Below are 13,040 nucleotides of genomic sequence, written 5' to 3'. Positions count from 1 at the left end.
GTGTGTGTGTGTGGTGTGTGGTGTGTGTGTGTGATGATAGGCAAAATCGACCTCGGCGGAATTTGAACTCAGAACGTAACGGCAGACGAAATATGGCTACGCATTCGCCCGGCGTGCTAACGTTTCTGCCAGCTCTTTGCTTTTTAATATTACATTTCGGCGAAGTTTCGTATTGTCGTAGCTCAGATTCCGTCGATTTCCGTAAAAAACTTTTATTTTTTACATAAGTAATAAGAGCGAAAGAGACTAAGAGGAAGCGATTTTATGACGAGGGAAGTTTGTCTTTGAAGTTACCGTCTAGGGGAAGCATTGATGTACATGTGTGTGTGTGTGTGTGTATGTGTGTTTGATGGGGTGTGGGAGACAGTATGTTGTGTAAGTGAAGTGCTTCTGTTAGTGTGTGTGAAGAGACAGAGAGAGAGTAATGTGTGAAAGAGAGAGATAACTGAAATTTTTTACTCGGTGTATGTGTATATGTATGTGTGTGTGTGTATGTATGTGTAAGTATGTGTGTATGTATCTATGTATGTATGGCCAATTCATCGTAATTACGATTACGATGAATCGGCTATACATACATACACACACACACACACATACATACACACACACACATACTTACACATACATACACACACACACATACTTACACATACATACACACACACACATACTTACACATACATACACACACACACATACTTACACATACATACACACACACACATACTTACACATACATACACACACACACATACTTACACATACATACACACACACATACATGCAGACATACAGAATGGAAACATTTTCAATTTAATACATGTGGCTTATTAAGGTGGCTGACTTGTTTACATTTAAGATGTTAATACGTCACGAAATTGGTGGTCGAGACGGAGTAAATAAAATAAAGCCGAATGACGGAATATCATTGGTTAAAATTCTAATTATTAAACAACGTTAAACTTAGAAGTTACAATTCCGTTTCATTCTGGTTTACAATTAAGTTTACTTTTGACACATTCTACCAGTATACGAAGTTTCAAATTGTTTGGTTCAGTAGGAAAAATTTGAAAAAACTGGCCTCAAAATAGAAAAGATCCTAATAACTAATATAGTGAAAGGTAGGAGGGGTGTGCCACGTATCATATTAATATGACAGCAAACTTGTAAGGAAAGGCTTCCGTCCGATCCAACCACGACCACCACACAATACTACTAGCGAACTGTGGTCCCGGTGCGCGCACTTGCTAGTCGTCATTTGTCGATCCTACAACGGCTACCTAGCAAAGTAAATAAGACACAAAATGAATAATTTTTGTTAAACAAAGTAAATAAAACACAAAAACACAAAATAAGGATCAACTAGTCATGACTAGCTAGCGCGGAAAAGATCTTATATATGTGTGTATATATATATATATGTGCTTGTGTGTGTATATATATATATATATATAATTTCAACAATTGAGGGTAAAATTAATTAATTAATCAATTTCACCAAGTGTTCAGTATGCAAAGGGACCATTTAAGGCGAATTCAAATTATTACATTATATAAAAGGGCTTAGTAAAATAAATTACTTTGCCGCATACTGAACTCATTAGAAATAGCAGCTAAAAAACATTTATAAAACTATTTCTAATACTTAAAGAAAACCTCTCTCATATAGTGTTTGCTCAATTCAACTCACGAAAGTATGGGGGGTAGAGACATTAAAAAATCAAATGCAAAGGTTATTTGAGAACGTACGTTATATATATATATATATATATATATATATATATATATATATATACACACACACACATATATATATATATATATTATATATACACACACACACACACATATATTATATATATATACATACACACACACACACACACATATATATAATATATATATATATATATATATATATATATAATATATATAGCAAAAAACTGTCCGATGAACGGCAACGGGAAACTCAGAGTAACAGGTTTTGTTGAATTTTCTGCTGCTTTAAATAAAGTATATATATATATATATATATATATATATATATATATATATATGGTGTGTGTGTGTGTGTGTGTGTATACTTAATAATTAGGGTTCAGCAAAGATTTGCTTTACCACATGCCGAAGTTTAGAAATAGCAGCCCTAATTATTAATAATAATTATTATTAATAATTTGCTGAACCCTAATTATTAAGCATTACTTAAGTTTACCATGAAATGGTCCTTTTTTCATGCCGAATTCAACTTGGTGAAATTATTGATTACATCTTAATTAATTAATTTTACCCTTTGTAATTATATATATATATAATTAAGTACCAGTTACGCACTGGGGTCGGAGTAATCGACTCAATCCGTTTGTCTGTCTTGTTTGTCCCCTCTGTGTTTAGCCCCTTGTGGGTAATAAAGAAATAGGTATTTCGTCTGCCGCTACGTTCTGAGTTCAAATTCCGCCGAGGTCGACTTTGCCTTTCATCCTTTCGGGGTTAATAAATCAAGTACCAGTTACGCACTATGGTCGATGTAACCGACTGGGGCCCCTCCCTCCCCAAAATTTCGGGCCTTGTGCCTAGAGTAGAAAATATTTATCCGTTAGGGGCAAAGTTATTAAGAGGCCTAATAACGGTGGTGGGGGTAGATTAGTAACTACCTCTGGAATTTTGACTTTATTGCTTCCGAAGTAATGAAAGGCAAAATTGACATCGGTAGGATTTGAACTCAGAACAGGAGAAACATTTGCTTGGCCTAAATAATTACCGTTAATTCTGGTACAATAATACAATTTCGTTTCGGTGTTTGAAAAGCAAAACCAATGCATATTTTATAAATTCCCCATTATAATTGGATCACTGTTGTTTCTGGTGTTAATTCTTTGTTTGATCTCTTTTCTGTAATTAGCGACTTTTCTGGATGAATTTCTACTTTTTGTATCAAAATCGCCGGGGAAAGGACTCTTTCGAAGATAACGATTGAGATTAAATTGTGAGTAAAGTAATAATTTCATCTTATTTTTATATTGAAGTTCGTCTTCTCTCTGTACAAACCTCTTATAATCAGAAATCTTAGGAAATTCAAGATTTTGTACTAAGAAAGTTTTGTAGAAGATGTTTTGAAATCAACTGGTGTTGTTCTGTGTAGATTTTTCTTTTGGTGCTAAAATGCAAATTTAGGCGAAGACAATTTGAAAAAATTCTTTTCATTGGTTTAATAGGGGTTAAACTTAATAAGTTACTAGCAGTATCGTCCGGCGATGCTCGGGTTTATTTCGACCCTTTAGAATTGGAATTTTTAAAAAGTAAAAATTTTGCATTATGTAGCTTGTTATTCTCTTTAAGTGAACATTTTTCTGGTTGAAATACACCGAAAAGTGGCGACACAGCAGTCAAAAAACCGTAAAAAATAGGGATTTTCATAGAGAAAAAAGCACCTTTTTGATACAAATAATTTTTGGTGTTAACATGGTCCGATTTGAATTTTTTCTTCTACGGAATGAAGAGCAAGCCTTCTTCTATCATACTCTCAATTTTGGTCAACTTGCGTCACAGGGTCTCAGAAGAGGAGATAGTGATAGTTGAAGGCTACCAAACGGGCCACACACAGACAGAAAACTTCAGCTTTATAAATAGTAAAAAATAGGGCTTTTCATAGAAAAATAGCACCTTTTTGATATAAATAATTTTTGGTGTTAACATGGTCCGATTTGGATTTTTTCTTCTACGGAACGAAGAGCAAGCCTTCTTCTATCATACTCTCAATTTTGGTCAACTTGCGTCGCAGGGGTCTCGGAGGAGATAGTGTTAGTTGAAGGCTGCAAAACCTGCCACACACACAGACAACTTCAGCTTTATATTTAAAGATGTGTGTGTGCCTTTGTGTTTGTCCACCACCACCAATAAAAACCATTGTTGGTTTGTTTACGTTCTTGTAACTTAACAGTTCAGCAAAAAAAAAACAAAAAGGAATAAGTACCAGGCTTGTGAAAAATAAAGTACTGGAGTAAATTTGTTTGACTAAACCGTTTCACGATAACACCTCAGCAAAGCCAGAGTCCAGTGACTGGAACCGGTATTAAATAAAAAAGGAAGAATAGGTGCAGGAGTGGCTGTGTGGTAAGTAGCTTGTTTACCAACCACAAGGTTCCGGGTTCAGTCCCACTGCGTGACATCTTGGGCAAGTGTCTTCTGCTATAGCCTCGGACCGACCAAAGCCTTGTGAGTGGATTTGGTAGACGGAAACTGAAAAGAAGCCTGTCGTATGTATATATATATATAGGTGTAGGAGTGGCTGTGTGGTAAGTAGCTTGCTTACCAACCACAAGGTTCCGGGTTCAGTCCCACTGCGTGGCATCTTGGGCAGTGTCTTCTGCTATAGCCCCGGGCCGACCAATGCCTTGTGAGTGGATTTGGTAAACGGAAACTGAAAGAAGCCTGTCGTACATGTGTATATATATATATGTATGTATGTGTGCGTTTGTGTGTCTGTGTTTGTACCCCTAGCATTGCTTGACAACCGACGCTGGTGTGTTTACATCCCTGTCACTTAGCGGTTCGGCAAAAGAGACCGATAGAATAAGTACTGGGCTTACTAAAAGAATAAGTCCTGGGGTTGAGTTGCTCGATTAAAGGCGGTGCTCCAGCATGGCCGCAGTCAAAATGACTGAAACAAGTAAAAGAGTAATGAAATACAATTATTATTAGGCGTAGGAGTGGCTGTGTGGTAAGTAGCTTGCTTACCAACCACATGGTTCCGGGTTCAGTCCCACTGCGTGGCACCTTGGGCAAGTGTCTTCTACTATAGCCTCGGGCCGACCAAAGCCTTGTGAGTGGATTTGGTAGACGGAAACTGAAAGAAGCCCGTCATATATATATATATATAGGTGCAGGAGTGGCTGTGTGGTAAGTAGCTTGCTTACCAACCACATGGTTCCGTGTTCAGTCCCACTGCGTGGCACCTTGGGCAAGTGTCTTCTACTATAGCCTCGGGCCGACCAAAGCCTCGTGAGTGGATTTGGTAGATGGAGACTGAAAGAATCCAGTCATCATCATCATCATCATCATCATCATCATCGTTTAACGTCCGTTTTCCATGCTGGCATGGGTTGGACGGTGCAACTGGGGTCTGGGAAACCAGAAGGTTGCACCAGACCCAGTCTGATCTGGCAATGTTTCTACGGCTGGATGCCTTTCCTAATGCCAACCACTCCGTGAGTGTAGTGGGTGGTTTTTACGTGCCAGACGTGGCTGGCAAATGGCCACAAGTCATATATATATATATGTATATATAACATGGTGGGAGACGAAATACCGCTAAGCATTTCGCCCGGCGTGCTAGCGCTTCAGCAAGCTCGTCGCCTTCTTTGAGTTTCCATCTACCACATCCTCTCCCAAAGCTTGTTTGGCCACTCTGGGACTGAACCCAGGACCATGTGGTGGGAAGCCAACTTCTTACCACACAACCATCCCTGCACTTCTACAGCCATGTCTATATAAAAATGTAGTAAAACTTTCACTGTTTTAATCTCTCTAATTCCTAATTATCTTGTATGTTTTACACTGTTGTTTCTCTTTCGTTTCAGATTATCAGATGACCTCAGCATCACAGGATTTTTATATAAACTACATCATTAGTATTGAACGTCTTACTCATAACACGTATAACCCTGTTTCTATAAATATATACTGAATTACTGCAAAATATATCTTCTGAACTCTGACATATATGTAGCAAAATTTCTCTTCTTTATTGTCTGGAATACACAGAAAATTATATTTGCATATTAATTAATCCTTCACCATTTCATCTGTGCATATCAGTCCCACACGTTCAAGCTATTTTATGTTAAAACTGCCCATATCTGGCCTCTTACACTCACCATGCAATGTCTTATAAACATAAAGAATCACATCGTTGAAATCTTAAAGCAATAAGATAATAAATGATTAATTCAGAAGAATTTGAATAAATAATCATTACATTTGACAGAGTAATCTGAATGTTAATGAGTTCAAGTAATTAAGAAGGCAGTTTGCAGCATCTTCAGATATTAACAAGGAACACTTTTGATGGAGATATATCAGTAGAAATATTTGTTAAGAGTAATATACGAGAAGAAGGAAAACATTTGTGTTCTATGACGAGAGAAAGGAAAATTATGGAAAATGAATTATATCGGAGTGAAGTTGAATGTAAAAGAGAGTCTGAAGAAATTGATTTTTCTGATGAGGAGAAGAATGAAAAAGGCAAAATATCATATAACTGTGATACTTGTAGTAGATCATTCTCGCGGAAAGATAACTTAGTCATCCACCAATGTGTTCATACAGGAGAAAAGTCATATCATTGCGATATCTGTGGTAAATCGTTCTCTTATGGACATAACTTAACAGTTCACAAACGCATTCATTCAGGCGTGAAGCCATATCACTGTGAAATCTGTGGTAAATCTTTCTCTCGAAATTATCACTTGACTGGTCACAAACGTACACATACAGGAGAGAAACCATATCATTGTGATATCTGTGGTAAATCATTCTCTAAAAATAATGCCTTGACTAATCACAAACGTGTTCATACAGGAGAGAATCCATATCAGTGTGATATCTGTGGTAAATCCTTTGCTGAAAATGGTAACTTGACTAAACATAAGCGTGTTCATACAGGAGAGAAGCCATATCAGTGTGATATCTGTGGTAAATCATTCTCTGAAACTAGTAACTTAAATAAGCACAAACGCATTCACACAGGAGAGAAGCCATATCCTTGTGATATCTGTGATAAAACCTTCCATGAAACTGCTAACTTAACTAAGAACAAGTGTGTTCATACCAAAGAGAAGGTGTATCAGTGTGATATCTGTGGTAAATCCTTCTCTGAAACTGCTAACTTAACTAAGCACAAGCGTGTTCATACAGGAGAGAAGCCATATCATTGTGATATCTGTGGTAAATCATTCTCTCAAAATAATGCCTTGACTCGTCACAAACGCATTCATACAGGTGACAAGCCATATCATTGTGATATCTGTGGTAAATCATTCTCTGAAATTAGTAACGTAACTACTCACAAACGCATTCATACAGGAGAGAAACCATATCATTGTGGTATCTGTGGTAAATCCTTCTCTGGAACTGGTAACTTGATTCTTCACAAACGCATTCATACAGGAGAAAAGCCATATCCTTGTGATATCTGTGGTAAATCATTTTCTCAAAATAATCTATTGACCAGGCACAAATGTACACATACAGGAGAGAAGCCTTATCATTGTGATATCTGTGGTAGATCTTTCTCTCAAAGTGGGGACTTGACTAAACATGAACGTATTCATACAGGAGAGAAGCCGTATCATTGTGATATCTGTGGTAAATCATTTTCTCAACATAATCTTTTGACTAGGCACAAACACTTTCATACAGAAATTATATCACTGTAATTCTTGTGATGAACCATTTTCCAAAATTAGCTCTTTGACTAGTCTCAAATGTTTTCAAACAAGAGAGAAGCCATATCATTGCAAATGTGGCCAAATCATTTGCTCTCATTACAAGCAGGCTTAACTAATCACGCAAGCATTCATATGATCTCCTAGAGCTTAAGGCTACCCAATCCATGTGATTAGATTTTGTAGATGGAAATTGAAAGAAACCTGTCATATATCTATCTATATATCTATTTACAGAGAGATATCATCATCATCATCATTTAATGTCATTTTCCATGCTAGCATGGATGGGAAAGTTCGACTGGGATGTGGGAAGCAAGGAGGCTGCATCAGGCTCCTGTCTGATCTGGCAGTGTTTCTACAGCTGGATACCCTTCCTAATGCCAACCACTCCAAGAGTGTAGGGGTGCTTTTTACGTGCCACCAGTACAGGGGCCAGGGAGGGCTGGCAACGACCACGATCAGTTGGTGCTTTTTATGTGCCACCAGCACGGGGGCCAGTCAAGGCGGGGGGGGTACTTGCATCAGCCATGTTCAGATGGTGCTTTTTACATGCCATCGGTACAAGATATATATATATCATCATCATCATCATCATTTAGCGTCCGTTTTCCATGCTGGCAAGGGTTGGACGGTTCAACTGGGGTCTGGAAGCCAGAAGGCGCGCCAGGCCCAGTCTGATCTGGCAGTGTTTCTACGGCTGGATGCCCTTCCTAACGCCAACCACTCCGCGAGTGTAGTGGGTGCTTTTTACGTGCCACCCGCAAAGGTGCCAGACGGAGCTGGCAAATGGCCACAAACGGATGGTACTTTTATGTGCCACTGGACAGGGGCAGGCGAGGCTGGCAACGGACACAAACGGATGGGCTTTTACGTGCCACCGGCACGGAGGCCAGTCGGGGCGGCGCTGGCAATGGCCACGAACGTATGGTGCTTTTTATGTGCCACCGGCATGGGGGCCAGGCGACACTGGCAATGCCACGACGGATTTATAGATAGATAGATATACAGCAATGGCTTCCCACCTTCTAACTCTCATATATATGGTATATATATATATCTCTGTCGTATATATATATATATATATACATGTATGTGTGTGTATATGTTTGTGTCTGTGTTTGTCCCCCCACCATCGCTTGACAACCGATGCTGCTGTGTTTACGTCCCCGACACTTAGCTTTACGGTTCGGCAAAAGAGACCGATAGAATAAGTACTGGGCTTACAAAGAATAAGTCCCGGGGTCGATTTGCTCGTCTAAAGGTGGTGCCCAGCATGGCCGCAGTCAAATGACTGAAACAGTAAAAGAGTATATATACATACATACATACACATGAATTTAATCTCCAAGCACACACAAGCCCGAATACACTCAACAACAACACTCAAGCCATCAGTAAAAAAATGTGGAAACCGCACAGTGATTCATGTGTCAGTGTAATTGAGGGATCAGAGCTCTCTTTCTAACAGAGACAACTTTCAGTGGAAAGCCAACTTTACATATACTTTGGAGAACCTGATATATGTATTAACCTGCTTTTAGTGTCGAGAGCAATACATAAGCCAAACAAAAAACTTCTACGTCAAAGGATGGCTCTGCACAGATCCCAGATTAAAATTCCAAAAAACAGCACTAGCATTCACGAAACACAACGACATTTGCGCCAAAAACCAATAACCCAAATTCAGAATTTTTCCCCTCGATCAATTCAGGGACGATACAACCTGTAGTCGATGAAATAGTAAAGAGTCATTCTCTTTCACAAAATACAAACCCCTTTTGAAAGCATCCACAACAAATGGCATATTCACACCGCGGCCTTAGAATAACACTCACACAAATATTAAAACCAATGCATTCCAAAAGAGATACCTCAAGAATTTATTCAGAACAATTCCAATTACTACTATCATCCACAACAGGTCACTTTTAGGGCACTTGACCGTTTAACATCCTACTACTTCATACCGCTCCCGCATTCTGTTATTACTCTTCCTCTTCTCTGCGGCCTCCTTTCTCTACTACTACTACTGCTACTTTTATAATCAAAGACAGGAATTCATATCAAACTAGCTGCTGCTAACTACCACAAGAGTAAAAAAGAAAGACCGACAGGCAGAAAAAAAGGAAAATGTCCCTTGCATTTGAAAACTGAAAAATTTTTTTTTTTAAAACATTTCATTTAATTTTCATAATTTGTTTTTTTTTTTTTTTACTTACTCTAAGTTGAAAAAGTTGCAAAGACTGAAACCGGTACTAAAATGTTCTTCATGATAAAATTATTTTAGCATTTTCTACCTTGTCTTATTTCCTTATAGATATCTATATACAGGGTGTCCACAAAGTCTGGGTATATGGATTAAATAAAATAACATAAATAATTAAATATAAGAAATAATAATTTTCCTGTTTTGCTTTTGTTGAAATTAAAAAAAATATTTTACTTTTCTAAATGCTGGTTGAGGAAAAAATTTCATCCATACAAGCTACAAATATTGCATCACTTAAATGAAGACGACCCTGATAGACGAATGCAGATGTGCGATGGGTTTGATTTGATTAATAAATTGGATGAAAATATCAATTCTGATTTGAGTTCACCTGAATTTTGCAAGGCGGCATCAAGTTATGTATTGAAGATGATGGAAATCATGTTGAAAATATTTATTAACATCCGATCGTGGCCGTTGCCAGCCTCGCCTGGCCTCCGTGCCAGTGGCACGTAAAATGCACCATCCGATCGTGGCCATGCCAGCTCGTCTGGCACCTGTGCCGGTGGCATGTAAAAAGCACCATCCGACGTGGCCGTTGCCAGCCTCGTCTGGCACCTGTGCTGGTAGCATGTAAAAAGCACCATCCGACAGTGGCCATTGCCAGCTCGTTCTGGCACCTTGCTGGTGGCACATAAAATGCACCATGCCGACGTGGCCGTTTGCCAGCCCGCCTGCCACCTGTGCCAGTGGCACGTAAAAAACCACCATCCAATCATGGCCGTTGCCAGCCTCATCTGGCACATAAAAGCACCCACTACACTCATGAAGTGGTTGCGTTAGGAAGGGCATCCAGCCGTAGAAACATTGCCAGATCAGACTGGGCCTGGTGCGGCTTCTGGCTTCCCAGACCCCAGTTGAACCGTCCACCCATGCTAGCAGGGAAAGCGGACGCTAAACGAAGATGATGATGATGATAAATTTCCTCTTATTTCTTATTTTTATTTTCTATTGAAAAGGTTGCAAGACGCAACGAAAATTTTAGAAAATAAAAAAAGAAAAAAGTGGAAATTTTACTGGTGAGTGTGTTAAATAATAAGACACAAAAAGAGAATGGCCTCCCCCAGCACAACAAAATATGCTTCAACACAGGAACTCATATAAAGAATCTTGCAATCCAAAAACGAAATATAAAATTGCTTGTTTTAAATGTTAGTGTTGTTAATGCCCATGTACCCGACTTTTTGGACACCCTGTATATCTTTCTTTTATATACTAGTAAAATAGTATATATCATCATCATCATCGTCGTTTAACGCCTGCTTTCTGTGCTAGCATGGGTTGGACGGTTCAACAGGGGGATCTGGAAAGCCAGGAGGCTGCATCAGGCCAGTCTGATCTGGCAGGGTTTCTAAAGCTGGATGCCCTTCCTAACACCAACCACTCCGTGAGTGTAGTGGGTGCTTTTTACGTGCACCGGCACAGGTGAGAGAAAGCTGGCAGCGGCCACGATCGGTTGGTGCTTTTACGTGCCACCGGCACAGGTGCCAGAGAAAAGCTGGCAGCGGCCACGATGGTTGGTTGGTGCTGTTTACGTGCCAGAGAGGCTGGTAGCGGCCACGATCGGTTGGTGCTTTTTACGTGCCAGAGAAAGCTGGCAGCGGCCACGATCGGTTGGGTTTTTTTTTACGTGCGACCGGCACAGGTGCCAGTCAAGGCGGGCACTGGCATCGGCCACGTTCGGATGGTGCTTTTTATGTGCCACCGGCACAGGTATCACAACTACAATTTCCATTTGATATTTATTTTGATGTTGATGTACTTGACTCAACAGGTCTCCTCAAGCACAGCAGGTCACCCTGCGATCCAAGGTAAGCACAGCAGGTCGTTCTGCAATTAAAGGTACTTTGGATGGGCTGGGGCTATGCGAAACTGGTGCAGGAAGCAGCCATGAACTCACATTGTTTGTCGGGCCTATGTCTGTCCTTGTTTAGCCCCTTGTGGGGTAATAAAGAAATAGGTTAATATAATTGTAATGGCTGTGTGGTAAGTAGCTTGCTTACCAACCACATGGTTCTGGGTTCAGTCCCACTTTGTGGCACCTTGGGCAAGTGTCTTCTATGATAGCCTTGGGCCAACCTAAACCTTTTGAGTGGATTTGATAGATGGAAGCTGAAAGAAGTTGTGCGTCTGTATTTGTCCCCCATCATCGCTTAATAATTGGTGTTGGTGTGTTTATGTCCCTATCACAAAGTGATTTAGACTATGAGACCAATGGAATAACTAGGCTTTAAAAAATGCTCAGGTTTCAATTTATTCAACTAAAAACCCTTCAAGACATTGCTCTAGCATGGCCTCAAAAACCCTTCAAGCCATTGCTCTAGCATGGCCTCAGCAAAATGACTGAAACTGATTAAAAATAAAAGATTAAATATCAAAAAAGTGTCCTTCCAGCACCTGAGATTATTACTGGTATTTCTTAAAATGTATAAATGATGACAGCAATTATCATCCCAATGAAGAGGATGGACTTGGTTCTGAGGCTGCTGGTTCCTTGTGCACCACCTGCAAAAGATATCAATGTGATATCATCATAAGCCACAGATATGGTGTCATATCACACACAAAGATAAACAATAAAACATATCATTTATATACACTCTTCATACCAACTTGCTCAAGACTGCCCTTGTTTCCATGGTGAAAAATTCACCTATTCCATAGGCGCAGGAGTGGCTGTGTGGTAAGTAGCTTGTTTACCAACCACATGGTTCCGGGTTCAGTCCCACTGCGTGGCACCTTGGGCAAGTGTCTTTTACTATAGCCTCGAGCCAACCAAGGCCTTGTGAGTGGATTTGGTAGACGGAAACTGAAAGAAGCCCGTCGTATATATATATATATATATATATATATATATATAGGTGCAGGAGTGGTCGTGTGGTAAGTAGCTTAACTACCAACCACATGGTTCCGGGTTCAGTCCCATGCGTGGCACCTGGGCAAGTGTCTTTTACTATAGCCTCGGACCGACCAAAGCCTTGTGAGTGGATTTGGTAGACGGAACTGAAAGAAGCCCGTCTATAATTATATATATATATATATATATGTATAGGTGCAGGAGTGGCTGTGTGGTAAGTAGCTTGCTTACCAACCACATGGTTCTGGGTTCAGTCCCACTGCGTGGCACCTTGGGCAAGTGTCTTTTACTATAGCCCTGGGCCGACCAAATCCTTGTGAGTGGATTTGGTAGCGGAAACTGAAAGAAGCCCGTCGTATAAATGTATATATATATGCGTGTCTGTGTTTGTCCCCTAGCATTGCTTGACAACCGATGCTGGTGTGTTTATGTCCCTGTCACTTAGCGGTTCGGCAAAAAGAGA

At 39.8% G+C, this 13,040-nt stretch overlaps 2 protein-coding genes and 2 long non-coding RNA genes across 22 annotated transcripts in view; 3 read left to right on the top strand and 1 right to left on the bottom strand.

Annotated features, from left to right (window-relative positions):
- The window catches only part of LOC115225115, a 396,737-nt gene that overhangs the window by 49,383 nt on the left and 334,314 nt on the right, over positions 1-13,040 (top strand). The window lies entirely within an intron of this gene.
- On the top strand, positions 2,847-6,232 carry LOC118768156. Its single transcript, XR_005004014.1, has 2 exons — positions 2,847-2,989; positions 5,583-6,232. It is a non-coding gene; the product is annotated as an uncharacterized LOC118768156 (long non-coding RNA).
- The window catches only part of LOC115225116, a 384,942-nt gene continuing 383,995 nt past the window's right edge, over positions 12,094-13,040 (bottom strand). The window contains exon 10 of the mRNA XM_036514060.1: positions 12,094-12,225. Within this exon, the coding sequence (XP_036369953.1) occupies positions 12,140-12,225 (86 nt within the window). The 3' untranslated portion in view covers positions 12,094-12,139. The remainder of the gene's footprint in view (positions 12,226-13,040) is intronic.
- Positions 12,106-13,040, top strand: part of LOC118768157 — an 18,925-nt gene continuing 17,990 nt past the window's right edge. Inside the window, exon 1 of the long non-coding RNA XR_005004015.1 lies at positions 12,106-12,216. This is a non-coding gene — a long non-coding RNA (uncharacterized LOC118768157). The remainder of the gene's footprint in view (positions 12,217-13,040) is intronic.

Source organism: Octopus sinensis, linkage group LG27 (genome assembly GCF_006345805.1).
Source record: "Octopus sinensis linkage group LG27, ASM634580v1, whole genome shotgun sequence".
Lineage (NCBI taxonomy): Eukaryota > Metazoa > Mollusca > Cephalopoda > Octopoda > Octopodidae > Octopus > Octopus sinensis.
The sequence above is the reverse complement of the archived record's forward strand: the minus strand, read 5'-3'. Positions and strand labels throughout refer to the sequence as shown.